The 19,848-nt window shown below is 47.9% G+C and overlaps 1 protein-coding gene across 8 annotated transcripts in view; it reads right to left on the bottom strand.

Moving 5' to 3' along the window:
• The window catches only part of Zfat (zinc finger and AT-hook domain containing), a 179,049-nt gene that overhangs the window by 120,466 nt on the left and 38,735 nt on the right, over positions 1-19,848 (bottom strand). For all 8 annotated transcript variants that reach the window (XR_007347257.1, XM_048802174.1, XM_015486509.2 and 5 more), the window contains one exon: positions 14,827-15,078. Coding sequence is in view for 7 of the 8 variants with exons in the window: in XM_048802174.1 (XP_048658131.1) it covers positions 14,827-15,078 (252 nt within the window). In the remaining variant the exon portion in view is untranslated. The remainder of the gene's footprint in view (positions 1-14,826; positions 15,079-19,848) is intronic.

Genomic DNA, 19,848 nt, shown 5'->3' on the forward strand with positions numbered 1-19,848 from the left:
AGAGGGTGAGTGAGAGTGGGAGGGGAGGGGGGGGGGGGCAAGGTTTGGAAGCCTTGTCACATTAAAATCCAGTGTGGGGAAAGCCCTGAGTTGTGAACAAGGCAGGACTGGGCCAGAATCCGCCTGTCGGCTAACTCTTCAGCAGCTCCTGCTTGAACTTTCCTCTGGGAAAGTGGCTGCTGGGAAGTGCCAGTGCTGGCACCCACCCTACCCCTACCCACTTCCAGCTCCCACCCCTCTTTGAGGGCAAGAGCCCCTCCACAGAGCTAAGAAGCTGCTGCAGCTGTCCTACAGGACCTGGGCCCAGCCAGTGCTGTCCAGGAGAAGGGGGCCAGGGGCTCTGAGAGGGGCTCTGCTGCCTAGTAGGTGAGGAACTGCCATGGACATTGCCATGCCCCTGCCTAGAACTGCAGCAGGGGCCAGCCACCATGGCAGGGCAAGTGGAAGCCCGGGTCAGTGCCTTCAGGGTCACAAAGGAAAAGGGAGATCCTGAACTTAATGGCACAGCTGTGCTGGACCCAAGGCCCAGACTCCTTGTCACATAAGGAAGAGACTTGATTCTTAATTCGTTTTTAAATGATGCCTGCACTAGTAAGGTCTTGAGTAACACACTCAGAAACCACCTTATACCTCGACCCTAGAGTGAAACACTTTCTCCTCAAAAACCTGAACTGTCTCTTTCTCCTTAAACACCTTCAATGGCTGCACTCCCTTCCTCATCAGGAGAAGGTGGTAGATAAAGCCCTCCAAGGTGCCGCAGTCTGGCTGGGCACAAAATCACGAGCCACTCGAGCAGGAACAAAGTTTATTTTTTGAAACTGCCGCCAATGTCCGGTACCGCCCGGTACCGCCCGGGGAAGATTTTTTCCACCCACGCGGCGTCCTCCCGGACCACAGAGAGAGCTCCTCCCCCGGAACTCCCTCCTACTGTACTTCCCCAACCAATGGGAACTCTCCAGGAGTCCCTTAGCCTCCCTTAGCCGGCCTAGGTGAACAGCAGGAGTCCAATATCCATATGAATGCAAATCTTAACATAATCATATCATCTCAATGGCTAGCTGGCGTCACCTTTCGACCATGCATCATATACTTGGCTCTTAGCACCAAGGTTTTCCATAAACCACCTATACCCTGCCCCTGCACAGATAAGGCCATGACTTCCAAGCACACATGCTCCCTCTGTGGGCTCCGACAATATGAACCACAAGTCAACCAAACCCCCCAAGCTGACTGCAGCTGCTGGATCTGCACATGCACCCTGACCCACTGCAATGGCTGGGGGACAGTTGCTCCCCAAAGGCTCATGTGCCAGAGTCTTGCTGCCCAAAGCCAAAGTGATGATAGGGGGCATGAAAAAGAAGGTGAAGGAGTAAGAAATGCAAGAGAGTAGGAAAAAAGCCTGGGAAAGACAGAGCAGGTGACAATCACGTGCCTTTCAATGCTACTGGACAGCCAACAGCCCCCTGCCTGGGCCTGTGGGCTCTCTGCACACTTCGGATCCTCCCTGACACAGGAGCAGCCACAGTGAAGCCAGCAGCATCTCTCTGAACCACCACTGCAGTGACTGATGCTGGCAGAAACTGTGGCCGCATCCCCAGAGTCCAAACCCACAGCCCAGCAGCACCCTGTGAAAAACCCCTGGCTCCCTCTCTGCAATGCCCCAGTCCCCACACCCGCACGCCCACGTCCTGAGACTACATCCAGATAAACTGCCTGTAGCCACAGTGGCTCCCGGGCGCACAAACCAAGATACCCCCAGGACTACCCGAAGTGCACAGATGGGAGCCCCACAGCCTCTGTTCTCCATGTCACCCGCTGTGGACCCACAGCCCAGGCCAACCATGTTCTCGTCTCCAGAGCTTCAGAAGCCTCAGCACAGGATTTCTGATGGCTCTGGGCACACTGGGCCAGGAACCACACTGAGCAGCTAAGGTTCTTGGCGATGATCTTGGCAGATGGCTCCAGGACCAGGGCCCTATAGAGAAGAGCAGGTATACTCGCTGAGGCCAGTGCCCAGGGCATTAGGAAGCAACGAATAATTCAAGGTCAGACACCAACCATGTGGCTGGTGACAAGGACCAGCATGAGGACCTGGATGCTACCCAGAGACGCTGGCCACAAGTGCAAGGGCTCAGCACTTCTTTGTGAAAGTGCAAGAAACATGGAGGGAAGAAGAGAAGGGCATTTTAACAAGTCTTGTTGGTAAGTCTATGCTCATTTCCTTTTGGACACCAGAGTTCGCATTCCCACTTGACCTGGGTGCTCATGAACTTCCCGGCACCCTCACTTGACCCATGTCTGCACTATGCAAGGCTGACTTTTCCCCACCGACGCGCCTCCTAGACTCCTGCTGGAAGTCATGCTGGTGGGTGCTTTTGTGAGTGCATGGCGTTTCTCACCCAGCTCACCTGTATCTTGGCCTTTCAAGAAGGTGCTGTTACTAAAAAATGACAAAAGCATGGCATTTGCAGGGAAACGGATGGCACTAGAGCAGGTTATGCTAAGTGAAGCTAGACAATCCCTAAAAAACAAATGCCAAATGTCTTCTTTGATATAAGGAGAGCAACTAAGAACAGAACAGGGAGGAAGAGCATGAGAAGAAGATTAACATTAAACAAGGACGAGAGGTGGGAGGAAAAGGGAGAGAGAAGGGAAATTGCATGGAAATGGAAGGAGACCCCCATGGTTATACAAAATTACATACATACAAGAGGAAGTGAGGGGAAAGGGAAAAAAAAACAAGGGAGAGAAATGAATTACAGTAGATGGGGTAGAGAGAGAAGATGGGAGGGGAGGGGAGGGGGGGATAGTAGAGGATAGGAAAGGTAGCAGAATACAACAGACACTAGTATGGCAGTATGTAAAAACGTGGATGTGTAACCGATGTGATTCTGCAATCTGCATACGGGGTAAAAATGGGAGTTCAGAATCCACTTGAATCAAATGTATGAAATATGATATGTCAAGAGCTATATAATGTTTTGAACAACTAATAATTTTTAAAAAGCAAAAAAAAAAAAAAAAGAAGAAGGTGCTTTTAAATAGTTTCCTGCTTCCTCTGAGTTACTGATTTTTTAAATTTTCCTACTTTCCCCCCAGATAATGCCCACATTCTCTTCAGCTTCCTTTCTTTTGCTTTCTCCAGGGGCAAAGAAAAAGCTTAACTGAAGGTCTGTTCACATACCACAGCCCCAAACACTGCTGCTGAGCAGCTCATCGACCCCCAACCCACCTCCCTCTGACAGGGGTCCCAGGGCCACTGTGCTAAAGGCCAAGGTGAGCAAAACAAAAGCTGGCATTTGCTCTCTGGGCCCTCAGCCAAGGACAATTGCTCCCAGTGGCTTTACACAGTTGAACAGTCCCAGTGGAGCCTGCAGCCAAGGTCCACAGTGCACTTGCTTGCACCGCTGGCTCGAGGCACAGCAGATCACCATTCCAGCGCCAGCCTCCAGGGCCAGGCATTTATAATCCATTATGCGTGCCCAGGGCACGCAGGCTCTTCCAGCTCTACAGAGCCACTTCTTGCTAAGTGGTGGTGATTCTTGGGAGAGGAAGAAAGCAAGAGCTATGCTCCAAGAATCAGGGCCATCTGCCTACACAAGACAGTCTGAACCCCCTAGCAACACACACATTGTGAAGAGTCACCCTGCTGGGATGGCAGGACATGGGGCAGTCAGAGAGCTCCCAGCAGAAATCTAGCTGCCCACTAATATCAAATGGGAATTATGGATAATTCATTTATCCTTGTTCCATAGAACGTCCGGTTGACCTCGAGCCTAGGCAGAGCACCTGAAGAGGAGCAGTGGCCAAGCTGAAGTCCTAAGAAAGACATCTTAGTGTGGAAAACAAAAAGATCAAGGGGGCTGCATGGAGGGGATCCAGGTCTATCCAAGTCTTCCAGATGCCTCTTTCAAAACAACTGCTTTCCAAATGTCCTGCTTCAGGGGCATGTGGGAATCACAAGGGCTATGCTTTGGATAAGGAGTATCTCCCGAAAGACCCTTGTGTTAAAGGCCTGGCCCTCAGCTTGGCACTGCTGGGAAGTGGTGGGACCTTCAGGATGTAGGGCCAGAGGAAGGAAGATAGGTCACTAGGGCTGTGCCCTGGAAGGGGCTATTGGTCCCCCAGCCTTTCCCTATCTCTTTCTTACTTCCTGGTCACCATGAGGTGAGGAACTTTGCTCTACCACGCACTCCCAGCCAAGAAGTGCTGCCTCACCACAGGCCCTAAAACAACAGAGCCAAGCAACCATGAACTAAAACGTCTGAAACCCTCTGAGACCTCTAACCACAATAAACCCTTCCATCTTGTAAGTTGATTATCTCAGGTATTTTGTCATAGTAATAGACTGTGACTCACACACACAAATCTACAGTAATATTCTGTTTTCAAACTGTAGCAAATATTTGAAAATATTTTCACTGAGCTCTAGAAAAGACTCTTATCCAAGAAAAAACAGAACGTATTTTAGAAAGATCAATAACTGAAATCTGTCTGAAATGCTTAAATGCCAGAGTAGGTGACATCATAACCCTATAAATGCTTTCTGACCCTACCCTGGGGAGCCAGGTCACAGGGAAGGAGAGCAGTATCGATCCTCTCAGAAGATGTGGCTTTCACACAGAAATATCTAGTTGCAGTGTACACCTTTTGGTATTTCTCCTCTGACCAGCATCATCAAACAGAGATAAACCACTCTACCATAGCAATTCCTCACGCGGGGTACCAAGACGGTTTGCAAAGCACTTTCAGGCACAATTAGCACCTGAAACGCCACTAATCCACACACCTCCGCCCTTTCAGCCAGTCTTTTCAGTCTCACTTTTCTCTCCAACGCTCTTACCAATGTGGTCCTCCAGAAAGCAAGGCCCTAGCTACAGTCCCTGGTCCATCAAGCCTCCCTTCAAGCTGTGTCCTAGGAGGATCAAGCTGTGACTATCAATGCACCAGAATGGTGCCTTTCAAAGTCTTTATAAGAGCAGGACTTTTTCCAAGTGACCTCTTTGGGCAATTTCAACATAATCAAAGATAGAAGGACATGACTCCTTAGATGGTGAGTGGGGTCCCAGCCAGCTCCCCTGACAACCTCCCACGTCCTCCTTGGTGTACTTGCAGCACAAGCCACTGAACACCCCCAAAGAGCAAGAACCTAAAATCTACTGGATCAGGACACACGAGGTACTCTTCCAAATACCACTTCAAGTAAACGTCCCCATCTAGATAAGGCATGGTGGAGAAGCCAGATGTGGAGTCAAGGGCATCTAAGTGGAGACCTGGGCTCTGCCTTTCAGCTAAACGAACTTAGAACTCTCTCTGAACCATGATCGCATCTGCAGAATCAATCACTGTAAGGCTAACAAGAGAGAAGAGACGCAGAGCCCCTCACATGGTGAGACACACACAGTGGCCCTTGAGATGTGTATGCTACATGCAAAAGTCCCACTCAGGCCTGAGACTGGAGCTACACCAGGCTCCTGTGCATAGCTTCAGGTACCCATGGTTAACCACCATCCAAAAATCTCAGAAATCAATCAATTCATAGGTTGCAAATAACTTCTATTAGAGTATAATGTTCTAATTATTCTATTTTACTATTACTGTTAATTTCTTACTGTACTCACTTTATAAATCAAACTTTATCATAGGTATCTATTTACAGGAAAAAACACAGTATATACAGGGTTTGGTCCTATCCATGGGTCCAGGCATCAGCTGAGGGTGTTGGGGACGTCGCTCCCTCAGAGAAGGGGACAACTGGACCACTTGAGTTTCATTTATGGTCTTAATAAAGAGCAGCAGTGAAGCGCTGCCTCACCTGCCACCTAGCCTGCGGGAGTCACTGACAATCTCAGGACTGTGACTTTGATTTCTTGACATCTGTGCCATACTGCTCTTCACCCCTAGCACACTGACATCATTCTTTATATTTCACTTCCTTTGGAAACCCCACAGCACTTTTTAAAGTGATGACAGTGCACAATGGGCATGTGAACCTTGGAGGGGAAGCAGACGCTCTGGAGTGGGAGTCCATGCCCCAGTGCTGAACCTCCCCCCATGCCAGCAGCCCCCCTGGTGCCCACAAGTGCACACACATGCACATGCACACACTCTTGTCCCAAGCTCTGATCAAGGAAACCTCACCAAGAAGGAAACCCAGCTGGAACAAAATCCAAGTTAAGTTCCTTTTACCACAAACGCTTCCTGTGCTTTGCCCTCCACCCCTCCTGTCCTAGGAGCCCCTTCAGCAGAGACCCTGCCTTGTTTCCCAATCCTATGTGATCTGGGTGTGCATGTTTCACCCTGAACTCCCAACACAATTTGTCAGAGTCCCCTCTTGCAACCTGATAGTCAGACAAGATATGCTACACTGAGAATGGGCAGGTGAAGAGTTAAATGTAAATGCAATCACACGTTTGAAGAAATTAGTTCATATGCATTCATTTATAATTAACACTGCACTAATATTCTAAAGCACCTATTCTAAATTGCCCCAGAACTAATTAAATCTCAAAATGCCCCAGAGAGCAAAAATGTTATCAACCACATTAACAAAAGGCCCAGAACAGTTGTCAGAACAGCAGACTGATGAGGGATTATATTCCGGGGCTCTGCCACCAATTTGCTCCACCCTGCTAAGACAGCAGTTTAAGAGCTTCTCAGACCCAGCAGCTCTGTTACCTGCTGAATATGCATCCTCTGCTTTCCCTCTTCCCCGGGGCTTTCTTACATCTTCCTGTCTCTCCTGTGATGAGAGAAGGACAGGTGAGCACTGCTTCCAGGGCACTGTTCCCACAGGGACTGACTGACACAAACCCAGGACAGGCATGCGGCCTTCACTGCACCTTGCCCCAGTCACTGCACATACAGCTGCAACAAACCACCCCACTCCTGACCTGTGCTCACATTCCCTCAGCTGCAGGTTTTTGCATGAAACTTCAGGCAGCAAATGCCTCCTGCACCTCCCTCTCCACCGCCTCCCCCACTGCCAAATCATCGATAGAGGAGTAGCTCATAGCCTGCAGCCCACAGCCCACAGCCCCCTCCTCCAGGGAACCTTCCAGGACATGCCCCTTCACCTGTGGCTCAGCCCACTACCACATTTCATCTATTTATATCCCTGCCTGCTCTCCAGATTCAGCTGCTCAAGGGAAGAAACTCCTCTTACTCAAGTTCAATCCCCAAAGTCTGGCTCAGAGCCCACAAGAGCATAAACTCAGGAGTAGGAGATGAGAATCTGCTGCTGCAGGGACCTCACATAGCCCACAGCTGTAGCCAACCTCCTCAACATCTGGGGAGCATGTCCTGCCTCAACGGCCATGGGGCCCAGGGCCGTCACTCCAGAGTATCTCAGACCTCAGGACTGCCACAGACAGCACTCCTTCAAAACATGGTCACAATGCACAACAGCCACCTGCTTCTCTCAGAACCATTCATTACATCCCTTGCATCAGGGATTGCATCACACCCACCAGGCCCAGGCCCTTCCACTCCAGGAGGTAGTGAGCAGCCCACTAAGCTTCAGACAGCAATACTGCCTCTAAGCACCAGACCACTGGCTTCCACCAGAGTCCCCAAGAGCACCAATCTCCAGGCTGGCCTCCATGATGCTGATCAAGAAAGTGTTACTTTCAAAAGTCCTAGTATAAAGGACTTTGTGGGTGAATGTTCCCCACCCATAAAAGGTCCTGAGCCTGCCCTGCTTACTAACAGCCCTGGATGCCAGCAGTTGACAGGGTGGGATACGTGGTACCAACTGACACACCTCATCAAAAGACTTAATCACCAATGGGACTGAAGCTGCTGTCTAGAGATGAGCAGGAAGTGACTGGCATGGGAGAGGGTTCCACTGTCCAAGGAGAAGGCACAGGTGATATGACAGGGCCCCAGTGGTTCAGGGGGCTGCCAGGGTTCCAACATTGTTGAAGGAGTGCAGTTACTTGGAGCAGAAAGGACAAAGGGCACCCCAAACAAAAGAAATGATGTGCACAAGAGATGAGGAGAGCACAGGATACCTGCCACTCACAGGCCTCTGAAGGCCCCTGTCCCCCCAGGTGGGAAAGGTGGCAAGGGCTAAGAAGGAAGTCAGGTACAGAGTGGAGCAGGAGCCAGCTCTCAAACGACCCAGTAGGCTTTCAAGGGGCTCAGACTCTCTTGAACAGTGATGGGCATTTTGGAAGGCCATCTTCGGGGTAAGAACAAGAATTCCTCTTTACCCTTCTTATTTCATCCTTTTGACACTTAGTCTTTTACATATGTTTTATAATATCTATAACATATTAATATAGCAGTGTACCTAACTGAGCCGAAATGCCTCAGTTCACATTCCAGGCCCATCACTGACTACAATGTGGTACTAGACAGGATGTATGCCTTGGTTTCCTAATTGTAAAATGGGGACAAAAATAATAATTGCCTCATGGGAGTTTTATGAAGAAGAAATGAGTTGATATTTGTACAATTCTAGGAAAAATGGCAGGTCCACAGTAAGGACTCTGAATACTCATTACATTAAAAATATACAGCTTACTAGTAAATGAATGGATTTGACCAGAGATGTATCCCCCAACTATCTGCCAACCACTGCAGTGGAAGGGCAGAGCTGAACTCTAAGCAGAGTCCATTGGAAAGATTCTGGGGCCTGACCCACAGAGACAGGGGCCGGGATGGGGAGGGGAGGGGAGCTACTCAGCAGGAAGCCAGCCACTGTGATAAGGAAAGGGATGCAGCAGATGAGGGGGCTTCTGACTGAGGTATCTGGATGGTGGGGCCAGTCACCGAGATGGAACCGGGAAGAACACCTATTAGGAGCTGGACAGTGAGGTCAGTAGCAAAGTCATGTGGGACACCCACCAAGCACTTCAGTTTCCTGTTGCCCTGGGAACATGGCAGGGCTGCACTTCCTGGTCCCAGAGTCAGGTGGGGCTGCATGACCCCTCCTGGCCAATAAGTTGCATAAACAGAAACAGCAGATATCACTCCTGGGCCAAAGTGAAACCACCCAAGGCTCTCCTTCTCCCCTGTATTGTGACCTGCCAAGTTCAAGGTGGTGACTGCTTCCTCGCTGGGTCACTGAGCAAGCAGAGCCCCCTGAGAACCTGCAATGGACATGCAGCACCCACAAGAAAGCAGGCATGGTAAGCATGGTGAGGTCATGTCCCTGTGACCTGGAGGAGCTCTGCTCTAGGGGTGCAGCCTGCCCCAGTCCCCACCACTGGCAGAATCAGGGATAGTGCTGGGACAGGCAGAAGAGGAGCAGCGGAGAGGCAGGAGCAGAGCTGGGGAAGAGGGTCACAGAGGGACCTTGAACTTTGCCAAGCCAAGTGTAGCTACAGAACTCCAAATTTCATTCCCTGAGTAGTACTGAGAAAAAACAAGGGCATACAGGTGGCCAAAAGAAACGGTGCCAATACACATATTTCCACAGAGACAAGTGTAACGCTCAGGGACTGGCGCTGCACCATCTCCTCACCACAAATTTTCAAATGCAACTCAAACCCAATTTTCAGGTATTTACCAAGTCAGCTGTGTGACTAACAAACGCAGGCAGAGGCAGGGTCCTGAAACGCTGTGGAAACAGCCCCATGAAGAACACAGGCGCACCTCAGGTGCAGCCATGAAATCCACGCCTGCTCCTCTAAGGAAGGGTTTGACAAGACTAAAAGGAAATTTTTACAATTCTCTTTGCATAAAATGACCCCAGAAATAACAAGCTTAGAAAGGTTCAGAAGCCACTTTTATAAACTAGACATACTGATTTTCTGTAGGCTGCAAAATGTTTCTCAAAAACACCAGCTGTTCCACATAGCAGCGGGGGAAAAAGTCTAGTTTTCCAGTTTCTTTTACTATTCAAATGCAGAATGAAGTAAATGTGGAGTACATATCAAAAGTGTCATTTTAACTTGACAGGGTTCACAGTAGAGGAAAAAAAAATCTTATTTCGTTTTCTTCTAATTGTTTTAACAAGCTATAGAGTCAGGGTCAATTGTTTGAAATATTATTGAACTGCTCTTTACAGAGCATATATTAAAGGAATCATGTGAGAATTTTCCAAATGGTAATACTGTTATATGGCAAACTCAAGAACATGGTGCAGTTGCATGGACCTCAGCCACACGGCAGCTGGGCATAAGGTCATTTCTACGTATTTGAGAAGCTTTTACTGTGGCCAGAGAGAAAAACACACCCAGAGTTTACACCTTCCCACTAGGTACTTATGAAATTAAAGTCCATTCAGGTCATTTCAAACCATGGAATACAAGACCGATTTTTGTACTGCCTGTTGCAAGAGGCAGCTGAGATCTTATTAGAAGGGACTGTGCCTGTTACCCTGTTATCCTTGCTAGAGAACTATAGACAGTGAACACCAGGAAAAGCACAAGTAGAACTCAATTTCTTGTGATGTAGAGAAAAACCTGGCAGAGGAGCACTGAAACACTTCAACTCCATATCCTCCAAGTGGAAGCCAGATTGGTTGTGAGACAGGCATGTGATGGACGGGCTAGTAACTGGGCAAGAACAGGGAGACTGGGATCCTGCCCCCACTGCCACCCAAAATGAGCAGGGACACTCCATAACATCACCTCTGGACCTAAATTCCTCAATTATCAAATTAGAAATGGGGTCTAAACAGGATTTTTAAGCCAACCTCAAAAGGCCATATATTATGGGATTAAATTTACATAGCATTCTTGAAATGATAAAATCACAGAGTTCAAGACCACATCAGTGGTTTCCAGATGGGGATTAGGGAAGGGGGCAGCTCAAGGTCAGCTTGGGGGAACAGGGCAGTTCTGCCTCCTACTGGAGCAGCTGCTGACACAAGTCTCCCCCTGTGGTGAGTGACGACGAGTGACAGTGGCGAGCACATACACATTCTTACAATCTTGGTATCAGGCTACACCTGTGTGAGATACAGCACGTGGGTGGGGGCCTGAGTGAAGGGCACATGAAATCTTTCTGCATTGTCTTGGTAACTTCTTACGAATTCATAATACCTCTGAAATGCAAAGGTTTATTTTTTAAAGGGTTTTTTTAGACTTTGAACTATCACACCCTAATTTTTGTCCATGGACCCTATGATTTAAAATAGTTCATTGGCTAAATTGCATTTATTAAGATTATTCCCTTGTTTAAATTTATTGATCAAATATATATAAGTGTCTCACTTTCCAACTGATGTAAAAATGTAATTTGCAGGCAGATCAAAAATACAGGTAAAATGAAAGCATCTGAGTCACAGAGGCACACAGAAGCATACTTCCTGTCATGCCAGGCCTTGGGAAAATTTTCTAACTATGATACAAAGGCAAGAAATATATTGTGCCAGCAAAATGCCAAAAAGGCTACAGATAGATTAAATGATAAAGAACAAACTGAAAAATATCTGCAGCCTATGTGCTAATTCAAAGGTATAAGTAAAGGACATTAATAAGGAATATTCCCAACCACACACCAAACACAAATAGTTAATACCCATGTACAGGAACAATCATAAGTGACCAAAGAGCTGCAAACTAAAACAATCACCCCCACCTGAGACTGGCAGGGAGAAACCAGAGAACAAGGCAATATGAGCAACACAGCTGGGGTAGAAACTGACGCACACTTTCTCACGGTGGTCTGACAATGTACCTGGTGTGTCAACGTGCAAAACAGGCCCTGTTCACCCAGCAATTAGTTACCAGGCAATTACCTAAGATGAAAATGGCACAGGGTAAAAGATGGTAATAATGAAAGAAAAATGCATGCTCAAGACTCACCTGAGAAGTGTTTTTTCATCAGGCAGAAAAAGTTGAAACAATCCTAAACACCCATCAACTGAAAACCAATGGGGTAAGATCTGTGGCCTGTACATGTGATGAGATGCTGTACAGGCTCTAAAGATGACAAGAGTGGACAGTCACTGACTGCCTGGGTCAGGACCCACAGCAACCAGTCAAAAGCCACAACCAAGTCCACCACTCACAGGCTATGTGCTACAGGCCCACTGCTGGGCCTCGCTGTCTCAGTTTCCTCTCCTATACGATGGGCATAATGACAGTGCCTTGTTTAAAGGTTGCCAGGAGAACTCCAAGAGTGATTAGCTATGAGACACTGAGAACAGCCTCTGTAACATAAAAAGTGTCAGAAAAAGCTCATTAGATGAAAAATACTGTCATAAAGAATGTGCCTGCCACATGGAGAACTAGAAATGACCACCGAAGAGCACAGCGACCCCATCCTGACGGCCCAGGCAGGGTGCACAACAGGAGGGGCTTCTCGGCCTCAGCAGCACAAAGGGCGCCAGGCCTGGGCAGCGAGATTGTGGGCCACTGTGGTTTTCTTCTTTGCGTTTTCTATGTCATTAAAAGAGAAAACAAAAAGTATAATCTCCAATTAGCACTCTCAAGACATTTTTGGAATGTAAGTTGCTGGGAGTTTTCTAGAAGTCTAGAAACAGATACACACGTACATACTCATAATAAACAGGTACGTGTACACATACGTGCATATGTTCACACATACACCTACAGATTTACTAAGAATTTACTAAAGAGCTATTTACAACAGCAAAAAAAATCTGACGGAACCTGAACTTTCATCAGATGTACCACGGCTGGCAGCAAAACAAAGTCCTGCATAGCACGGGAAAATGGTACCACAGTGCCACATGGCAAGGGTCATTTGGTGAGGTGAAGGGGACACTGAAGGACTGATACACAAAGCAGACCCTGACCCTTGCAGCCAGGAACATCCACACACCTTATGACCCACTCACACTGTCCAAAGCCAGACATAGGCCTGAGATTTGGGGATGGGAAAGGAAGAGGAATGTCTGGTGTTGCCAGAGTGCAATCCGTCGTCCCAGCCTAGTCACCAAGGTGGCTGGGTGCATCACAGAAAAGCCTGACAGGAGATACCTACAAGGCCCAGAAACAACACAGATGTGCGAGGAGACGGCACTGGACGGTCAGAGAACTGGGTTCTCAGAAAGGCCAGGCAGAAACACAAACAGGGCAGCCTTGTCAGCCAAAGAAGGTCCTTCTGGCTAAAATGCAATGAGCATTAACTAGCTGTGCCGGCATGTCTGTGTGTGACAGAGAGAGACTGGGACACATGGGGCAGGTTGTATGTGTGCATGTCTGTGTGTGACAGAGAGAGACTGGGACATCCTATCACCCAAGTGCAGAGACTGACAAAGCCGGGCAACAGGTCGGAGAAGGTGGGTGCTAGACTACTCCTCAATATTTCCTCTCTAAAACTGCTCTTATTCTCCAAAAGAACTTTAGGCTCCCAAACAGCACTGATCCTTCTGCAATCTTGCAGCTGCTACCCACTCCTCTGACATGGCCACTGCCCGTACTGACTCAGGACCACTGTCCCCACTGCCGAGCTGGGACCTGGGCTGCTGCTTGTTAACCCTGCAGTGATAAGGTTTCCACAGGCACTTTTCAGGAGAAGAACCACATCGTATATCTTCTACAACCTGCACAGATGTTGGCAATGAGCCTGGCCACCATCCTAGATGTTCATCAGTATTAGTTGATGAATTACTCAATAATCCATCCAATCTGTGCTAGGATTCTGCACACCAAGGGTCTGGCTTCACTGTTCGGAGGGAGGCATTTACAGTAAAGAGTTTAAGAGCAGAGGTTCAAAGTAGGATGGCCAGGGTTCAAAGGCCAAGTCCCCTGACTAAGAGACCTGGGACAAATTACTTCATCTTTAAGTGTCCAAGTGTATCCTTTAAAAAAGAAAAATGAAAATAGTGCTGTCAATGTTTTGAACAACCAATAAAAAAAAAAAAAAAAGAAAGAAAGAAAATAGTGCTGTCTCTGCATGGCCCTCAACAGCTAAAAGGACAGACAGCTGGTTGATATTTACTGGGTACTTCTGTAAGGCTATGATGCTCTTTACAAGTCCTGTCTAATTTAATACTCAGAGCAACCACATGCAACAGTATTGCTTCCAGCCCCATTTACAGACAAGGAGACTGAGCAGAGGCACAAGGGATTTAGAAGTGCTTAAGTGGGATTCCAACCCCAGGAGCCACATTCCAGAGCCGGAGTTTTTGACCTGAATGGCCTCTCATGCAGCAGGCTGAGCAAAGCAGGGAACACCAAGATCTTCCTAAACACGGGAGCAGCCTGAAATCTTGAAAAACAGCCCAGAAGCAAACAATAATTACAGAGCCACTGGAGGCCTCGTGCCTACAGCACAGCCTTGCAACCTCGCTCCTCTGGGAAGGTGGTCTAAGAGAAGCTGTCCTCAGCTGTCCTCCCTTGCTGGAGGCCATTCCTCTTCAGCCCTTTGTAGGAGCTACTTCAGAGCTAACCTCCTCACCCCAGTCCTCAGCCACTGGTGGCCAATCAGGTTCCTAACACAGCTTTGAGTCCCCAAGTCATTCACACTATCCACATGGCCCTGTCCATCCTTAAGACAACCTCCCACCCATCAGCCAAATGCCAAACTGTGGCACCAGATTCACTGACTTTGTACCAGTACACTCTCTCCCAGGAACAATTTTCTATCCTTTGTCATTGTGCATTTTAAAACTCAATCTCCTTTCACAGAACATAAGCTCATCAAGGGTAGAAACTGTTTTACTCTCTCTATGACCCACCAAAGCACCACCAAGGCACCCTGGGCCTGCACACCATGGGCTCCAGCTCACAGATGGTACATTAATTCGAAAGATTATACACAGTAATAGTCAGTAACCATTATGAAAATGAGATGGGGGAGACCTGAATAAGTGCATGTTATCCCAAGCAGCAAGCAAAGCCGTAAGCAAGTATGCGTAGGTACATCTCTATGAGAAACCACATGGTCACCTGGTCCGTTTACCTGCTTCTCCTTCCTCCTCACCCAAATTCAGCACAATGATGCAGATGTGCTTCCGCAGCTGGCGCGTGTTGGAGAACTTCCGACAGCACTTGCCACACTCCAGGCTGCTCGGGGTCAAGCCAGCCCCTTCCTCTGGAGCCAGTGGACCCTCGTCGCTAGGGTTCACAAAGTTTTCCACCAGCTCCTCTTCAGCACTGGGCTTCTTTGTGGACCCCTTAGGCCTGCCTCTCTTCCTCTTCATGACCAAAAACTCTGCAAAGGAAACAAGAGAGCAGGGTGGAGTGACACTGGGTGGCAAGGCAGGGCACGCACTCAATTTCTAAATGTAAGAATATGTTCAGGTCTCCCATTTTATTAAAAATGAAAGTCTAAAGAAGCCCTAGAAGGGCCCGGCTGCAGCAGCATCACCAGTCCTACTGTTCCTGTGCCTAAATGCTGATGGTACTGGATCTTATGATATTCTGCCTCAAGACTGTCGGGTGAACCTTTGCACATGCTCCTTCTGTGAAGCTTGAGAACTAAGCTGTGGCTGTTGGCCCCCAGACCAAAATCCTCGCTAACCACCACTTCCTTTTAAATCCAGATCTCGCTGCTTCTTTGCAAAGAGTTCTCAGACACTGCTGAGCTTGTCATACTCTTAATGAGTCAGACAACTATTCAGATTATTTCAAGAAGTCAAATTGTCCTGGTGAGAAAGAGAAAAAAATAATTACAATCTAAAGCCACAAATTATAGGGCAAAGACAATAACAATATTTTTCAAGTTTCCTAGCGACCTACTGATTTTAAATGGCATGATCAGAGCTGCTTTAAAGCCAAGTTCCAAATCATTTTATAACATGCATTTCTTCTTGATTAGTGTTCATCTTTAAGGCTTGTATCTCTGAAATAAAGGTAGAAATTAAGAGCAAAGCAGGGTCGGGAAGCAGAGCAGCATGTACAGTCGTGCAAAGTGAAGCAGAAGATGTGACTTTGAGAGGAACCCCTGAAAGAGCCAACCAGGGGGCCACTCCTGGTCAGGCCGAAATCCCCAAGACCACAGCCATCTGTCTGACTAAAGAATGCAATCTGGGCAGTCCTCGGAATCTGGACAGCAGGGAAAAGGGAGGACTCCAGGTCCTGGCATCATTTTGGTTGAAGACTGGTCTATGGATGAGGATATCTTTGGGGGACCTTCCTGCTCTTTCTGAAGTTGTGGCTCTGCACAGCGAAACACCAGCCACTTTACCCACTGCTAGCACCACAGAGATCCTTTAATGAAAAGGGTGGCCTGTGTTCATGGTCAGAGAGGGAGGCTATGGGGCAGAGTCTACAAGGAAGGCAGTTCACCTGCAGGCACTCTAGACAAGGAAGCTGACCTTGGCACTGGGTTCCCATGAACATAGAGAGGCGCCCATTCTCCTGGGGCAGGAGATTTCCAGGAGCAAAGCCTCTGCTGAGCTGCAATGCACAGGTCTGCCTTGGCTGAGGGTCCAACCACAGCCTCTTCAGCCACAGCAACAGGCACAATTACAAACCATAAAGGCACACTGAGAGTCCAGACAGAACACGCAGCAGACCAGAGCCCTCAGTCCCTTCGCCAATACTGAATTTCCACGAGAAGACAAAGGCTGTTTCCAGGAGGACCAGCCCCCACATGTAGGGATGGGGGAGAGAAGGAATGCAGTGAGTAAGGAAAAAGTGTTTACCCCAAAGTCATTAAAACTTTTCCTATTATTATTCTTCAAAACAGCATGTACAACCTATTGAAGCAGTAATTGATATCAGAGCAGCAGAATTAGCAAAGTCTATGAAACACCCACCACATGTCACATTAGCTGAGCTGCACAAACATGGTTCATAACAGTCTATTGAAGTTTGTGGCCCAGATCTAACCCCAGTGATCAACTCTGGCATCCTGCCATGAAGAAGCCACTGCTCTGAAATGTTCTCTCAGGACACAGCTGCGTATTCAAGAATTAACCTAACTCAAGAGAGGTCCAGCCCTTTCTCTGGGTGACTGGGAGGGATCCCCAGACTCCTAGATGTCCCTCTGGATGGGAGGGTCTGTGTTTCCCTGGGGTCTTGGCCCCTGGATGATTGATGATGCTTCACCTTGGTTCCAGTACATCAGCTCCAACCTCCAGAGGCACTGGAGAGCAGTCACAACCTCAAGGAGGGTCTGGAGACCATTCAGGTGACTGTGTGTCACTGAGGCCCAATAGACACTCTGGACAGCCAAGGCTCTGTGAGCTTCCTGGATGGAGATTATCTTGCTATTGTCATGCACTAAAGTCAGAGGAGAAGTCTAGGACTCCCTGAGGGGACCAAAAGGAAATAACAGAACTTTCCTTAGTTCTGTGAATTCTTGCAAATTATCAAGCCTAAAGAAGGCCCTAGAGATCCCCAAATTTGCAGCTAGCTGGTCAGAGAAGGTGGCCCTGGAGACCCCCCCCCCCCCGGGTTGTGGCTGGTGTCAGAAGCCTGTTGAGGACTTAGTCATGTGCTCCTAACCTGGAGTTTGGCAAACTGGCATGGCAAGTCCCCACGTTTTCTCACAACACACCTGAGCACACAGCCAAGAGCAGCAGTGCCAACTGTGCAAAAGACAGTTTGCTGGCAGCAGGCTGGGAATGCAGCCAGGGTGCCACCCAGCAGGGCTGTCTGGAAGTCTGTCTTCCCACAGAGTGGAGACTCCTTGAAGGCAGAGCCCTAGCCCTGCTGATGCCTCATCCACTCTGCACCTAGCCTGGTGCCCTGACCCAGTAAAGCTGGCTGAATTAAACTGATGAGCAAGGTGCAATCTGGTTGTCAAGGAAGAAACACAAAATCGGCCCTGAAAGCTTTGAAAAGCCTCAAACACAATGGTGACAAAACTAATCTCCCATCTTGGTACATCCATAATTCAGATCCTCAAGACCAATTAGTTAGCTAAAAATGAAATATTCATAAATGAACTTGGAATAATTTAAGGACTGGAAACGAGTTGCTACTGTCAACCACCCACATTTTATAAAAAGAGCTGAGAATCCTGGAACCAGGCAAGGAAAACGATGCAAGCTCTAAATCCAAACATTTGGAAGGAGCTAGTTGTCTATACTTCCTCTTCCTCCTGCCCAAATTCCTTTACTCAAGTGTCACTCAAATCTGGAGATTTTGTCACAAAAACATCTGCAGGGCAAACCCCTGTCCACCCAGGGCAACTGTGCCATCCCATGCCTGTACACAGTCTCCAGACTCCAAGGTGCCACTCCAGGTTCTCCCTGGCCCCAGCTCCTGTCATACCTTGGCTCTAGAATCTTCCATCATTCTGGATGACTCTACCCACATAAAAAGACCAGACTTCTAGGTATAACCCTAGAAACACACACACACACACACACACACACACACTCACACACACACACACACACAGAGCACCTCCCTCTCCCTGCCTCGCCCTCCACCCCTCAGTACCCTCCCCTAGACATGCAGATAGTCCCTGTCCCTTTACTTACATGCAGTTCTAGTCCCCCTGCCTGTGACCATCTTCCTCATTCCCAATCAGACCCCTAACTCTAATTCACATCCCAACATTTCAGGTCCAGCTCAAGTCTCAGCACCTCCTCCCTAGGCCGTTTTAAGCAGGTCAGGCCCTCGCGAGCTGAACCGCCTCACAACATGAACTCCTCATAGCAGAATGTGGACAGTTTCCTAATTATTGCCCTTTTCCTCTCCTTGTACTGTAAACCGTAAGGTTTGAGCTGGGCTCTCAATTCCTGGGTCCCACAGGAACTTAAACAGAGCTGAATATGGAATATTCATTTAATAAACACTTTGATCCACTATTTGATGACTGAAAAAGAGGCATTTGGAAAATAAGTCATTTCTTATGTTCCAAGTTTCCAATTAGAAAAACAGGGGCTGGACCATGGTGCATCTGAACCTGCTCTAATCCCACAGTCTAGGGACAACTCCCTCTTGTCAGATAATCACCCATGCAGATCCCAAGAGAAAGCTGACAAGGGACAGAAAGCATGAGGCAAAGACTTTTTAATTCAATCAAGACATGAGCATCATGGAAAAATAGCCCAACATAATCAAAAATTTAATAATGAGTTCTGTATGTGCATCATCAAGTTTGCAAGACACTTTCTCTGCTATTATCTCATTTTATTCTTAAAAATCTTATGAGACGAGTATAGCAAACATAACTTCTTCAACGGAAGAGGAAATGGGAGCCCAAATGTTCCAGTGGCTTGGCACCCCTTCCAGGGAGCCGCCGAGCTGCAACCCTGGGACCTGGGTTGCCTCATTCCAGCCAAACTGTTCCTGCAGAGTCACACCCACTATGGGTACTGAGGGTCATTTCCACACTAAAGGAGCCAATGCGCACGGCACAGAGCACACTGACTTGGAGTTACATAGACTTGGATTCAAATCCCCTCTGAGCCTCAGTTTCCAATGTGAAAAATAAACACAGAACTGTCCCTATTTTACAGAGTCACTGTTGACAACAGTGATCCACTATAGTCTGAGCATGGTACTGCGGGACTGATAAACAACTACTGTTTATTATTCTGGCCATGGTCCCTAATATCCTGATTTGGAATTTCTCTTCCTAGCCAGTCCACTGTTAGATTATATGATTCCTTGATGTACATGCATTCTTGTTTATTCTGACTCGGTGCATGTTTTTTCCTTAATTTCTTCCTTTTACAATAGCTCATACACCAAGAAATCCAATATAATCAGGAGCACATCCATTTTCTTCTGCCTGAGAGCACAGATACACAGCCTCCTGGTGCTCTCACTTGGCAACTCAATCTCTAGTCACACCAGCTCCAGAATTTTGGAAGATCCTGAAAGACAAATATTTTAGAGCCCTGACAGTCAATCTCCCTGACATTTACATCCAAAGCCCAGAAATCACTAGGGGAGACAATGAATTATTTATCAGAGAAGAGGAAGTGTGAGCCTCTCAGGTGTCTGGAGGATGCGCACCCCCTCGGTGGGCCACACTACATCCTGCCCTGCAGCACCAGGCACCAGAGCCCAAGGCTTC

Source organism: Marmota marmota, unplaced genomic scaffold, assembly GCF_001458135.2.
Source record: "Marmota marmota marmota unplaced genomic scaffold, marMar, whole genome shotgun sequence".
In the NCBI taxonomy this organism is placed as follows: Eukaryota; Metazoa; Chordata; class Mammalia; order Rodentia; family Sciuridae; genus Marmota; species Marmota marmota.